This window comes from Dipteris shenzhenensis, chromosome 27 (assembly GCF_047967505.1).
Source record: "Dipteris shenzhenensis isolate YYH24624 ecotype China chromosome 27, Dip_SZ_1.0, whole genome shotgun sequence".
Taxonomy (NCBI): Eukaryota; Viridiplantae; Streptophyta; class Polypodiopsida; order Gleicheniales; family Dipteridaceae; genus Dipteris; species Dipteris shenzhenensis.
In genome coordinates, this window is record NC_141622.1 from 13,286,618 (window position 1) to 13,289,799 (window position 3,182).

Sequence of the window (3,182 nt, forward strand, 5' to 3'; positions counted from 1 at the left end):
TTAGTGAGACTAGGAATCCAAGTTGTCACATGACTAATTGAGTCAGGTGAGTTATGAGAGATGCATGTGAGAGAAGACCAAGGGTGTAGTGAGTGTGGATAGAAGCCATGTGTATTGCCTTGAGTTGATGCAAAGTAATGAATGGGACACTCCATATCATTGTAATATAATGGTCCATTTTTTCATGATTTCAAAGAACCTTGTGCAAGAGAAACAACACTCATATAATTTTAAACAAAATGATATTGCTTTTCCTTTAAGAAAGAATTGAACTACCACCTAGTGGATCTCACCTAGTTCTTCCATTAGTTTGGTGACCCATACTTCCCATCCACCTATTCTTTTCAAAAGGTGCACCTATTCTAAGTGCCTTAATCTTAAAGCTCTATACATGTAAATTGATTAAGGCAAAAGATTATTTTTCAATCGAGAGGAATGCTTGAAAGGTGGAGATTACCAATTAAGCTAAGGTCAAAGAGATAACTTCAAAATTTCATCCCAAGACATCCTTTACATACTCATAGGGTCTATCACTAGGGCCTAGGCTACAAGTAGGGCCTAGGCTACAACGTCCATGAGATGCCATGAGATTGTTATTGAAAATGGATTTATAAATAAGAGGAGGGCCCCTCCCCTCTTAAATAGAGGGAGTCCTTGTCATTGACGTGAGGCTGTGAGCCTCTTTCCCCCGACCCGTCATTATTGGCTTGATCCTCTTTTCAAAGCCATTTGGAGTAATTAATAAAATTTAATATTCTTTTCAATTGGCAGTTGATTTGAGAATTGGTCATCATGCCAACATGGCTGAAGGAGACACACATTCGAAAAAGAGAATCGTAAGACCCAAGAACACGAGTCAAAACACGTTTAAAGAAGGCGTAGCCGCCCCTGCAACGCGTCGCTTCTTCTACATCTTCTCAGCCAGACTTTCCATAGCATCCTTCCATCGCTTCTCCAAACCACAGAAGAACACTTTTATCCATTCATACTCGATGCAGCTTTCCCTTTCCTCTCCTCGAGCCTTTCCCGTCGATCGTCCACAAATCTCGCCATTGTCGACGTCGAGTCCCAGCCATACCCGCCCGCTCTCTCCCGTGTTATTTGCTTGCCCGAAGAGCGAATATGGATTTCAATCGTCGGATTCCAAGGTCAGAATCACTGTCCTTTGTCCCTAGCTTCTGTGCTCTTCAGTGAACGTTACGTTACGCACAATTGTATCCGCAATCTCAAGTCTTGTTGATTGTCCATGAATATATCAGATTCCCAGATCACCTGAGAAAATTGCAACAGCTTCTTGGCGTTGGGGACAATACAGTGCAAGGAAAACGAGACCTCCACCAAAGGAAGCAGTAAACGACACCGAAGATGATACGGTCAAAATGCAGTCCTCGCTTGTGCAGAAGCAGCTCCTCGCTGTAGCCGGTCGTCGACTGGAACAACTAGCCGCGGATCGACAGTCGTATAATTATATATCGTCACAAGAAGAAACAACCTCGGATCTAGCACTAGAGCACGTTCTTTACAGGTATTGGTTGTCCTATTGCTATGCATTTGCTGTGAGCTGTAATCTACTATTGTGCAGGTTTGTGATTGTAAGAAATGCTCTTGCCCAATACAGGAGGATATCCGAGATGAAGGCCAAAGATAGGCGGGGAGCGGTTGAGAATATCATGTACTCGCTTGTTGAGGACAAGTTCAAACAGGCAGGTCTGGCCATGCTTCCTTCCATAGACGGAGAAATGCATTTTCAGAATCCAATTTCGCAAGTAAGAGAATTAGAAGCCGTGCACGCTAAGGAAGTGCAGAAGATGGTAAAACAGCATGTTAGGAGGGCGATCGGAGGGAATGGCGATGCTTGGAGGCAATTCGATGGGGAAGTGGTGAGGGAGGTGGAGAGGCAAAGGATGGGAGAAATCTATGCGGCGTCAGCGATGTATGGGTACTTCATGAGGAGGGTATACGAGAGCTACAAGCTGGAGATGGTGTGTGGAATGTTAGGAGAAGACGGTGGCAAGGCGGAAGACATAGTCGAAGGTGGAGTGGAGAGGTATGTGAAATCGTTTGATGAAGAGAGTTTGAAGCGACATGCTAAGCTTAAATCACAAGAGAGTGTAGATGCCATTGAGATGCGTGCTCAAGCCTTGTTTGGCAAACCACCCCAACCTTCTAATCTCACCCTCACCATGGTTGAGATCAGACTTCTCGTTTTAGAAGCCATGGCTTTTGGCACTTTCCTCTGGGACGTCCAGACCTTTATCAACTCCCATTATGAGCTTCCTCCCTCTCTATAGCCTCGAGCCAAACTCAAATGGGTTCCTTCCCCACATGACATCGTGATTTCTAAGGGACTTGAATGGATAAGCTCATGAGACCCTGCATTCATTCCACTCACTAATGGAGTGTATCCATGGGTGCATGAGTAATCCATTTGGGGAAGCCGCTCAACTCATTCCTTTAAGTGAACCAATGACAACATATTATCTCACCACAAGATGGTGTATCTAATTGTATAAAGGTGTAAGTTTTAAAATCGTTGAGGTATGAAACACATGAGGAATCATAAAAGAAGGCAAGTTGTATAATCACCTTAGGAATTATTTCATTTTGTATATCTAGGATCACAAAAAGATTAGGTATGATGTTTATGAAAGGCTTTATCCAATATAGTATCTCACCATAAGATCTTATATTAATAATATAAAAGTAGGAGTTTTAAATCATGGAGCTATGGAGACTCTTTGCCTTTCATTCACCAATAGGCTTTTTGAGATCATGGTTGTGATAATTATTACATCATCTCTTCATGCTTATCTTCACATATTTCCATGGAGTATAAGTTTGCATTTGGAAAGTCATCATTCATGCCCTCCTTTGGCCTTTTGCCTTTAGATCTAGAGAGCTCCAAAGCAAGAGTGAGATATTGTAAGCTTGATGATTGATGAAGAAAAGGAATAAATTTCCCATAAATGAATGCCAATTTTTTTGTACATTGTACAACATATCTAGGGTTCCCCATTGTACATTAAGTCTTTTGCAAATTGCTCCATCTAGACTAAGGTATACAAAAGACCCTAAAAGGGGAGATGGAAAAACCTAACCCTAAGGATATAATTGTGCATAATGCCATTTATCTTCAATTTTCAATATGATGCCATGAGGAAACCTCGTGATAAAAAATACAT

General features: G+C 42.0%; 1 protein-coding gene across 1 annotated transcript; it reads left to right on the forward strand.

The window, feature by feature from the left end:
• The first annotated feature begins 966 nt into the window (after positions 1 to 966).
• On the forward strand, positions 967 to 2,473 carry LOC147883889 (UV-B-induced protein At3g17800, chloroplastic-like). Its single transcript, XM_087399144.1, has 3 exons — positions 967 to 1,148; positions 1,260 to 1,525; positions 1,619 to 2,473. Exons 1-3 carry the CDS (start codon positions 993 to 995, stop codon positions 2,289 to 2,291), a joined length of 1,095 nt encoding a protein of 364 aa, XP_087255270.1. The 5' UTR covers positions 967 to 992; the 3' UTR covers positions 2,292 to 2,473.
• The last annotated feature ends 709 nt before the right edge of the window (positions 2,474 to 3,182 follow it).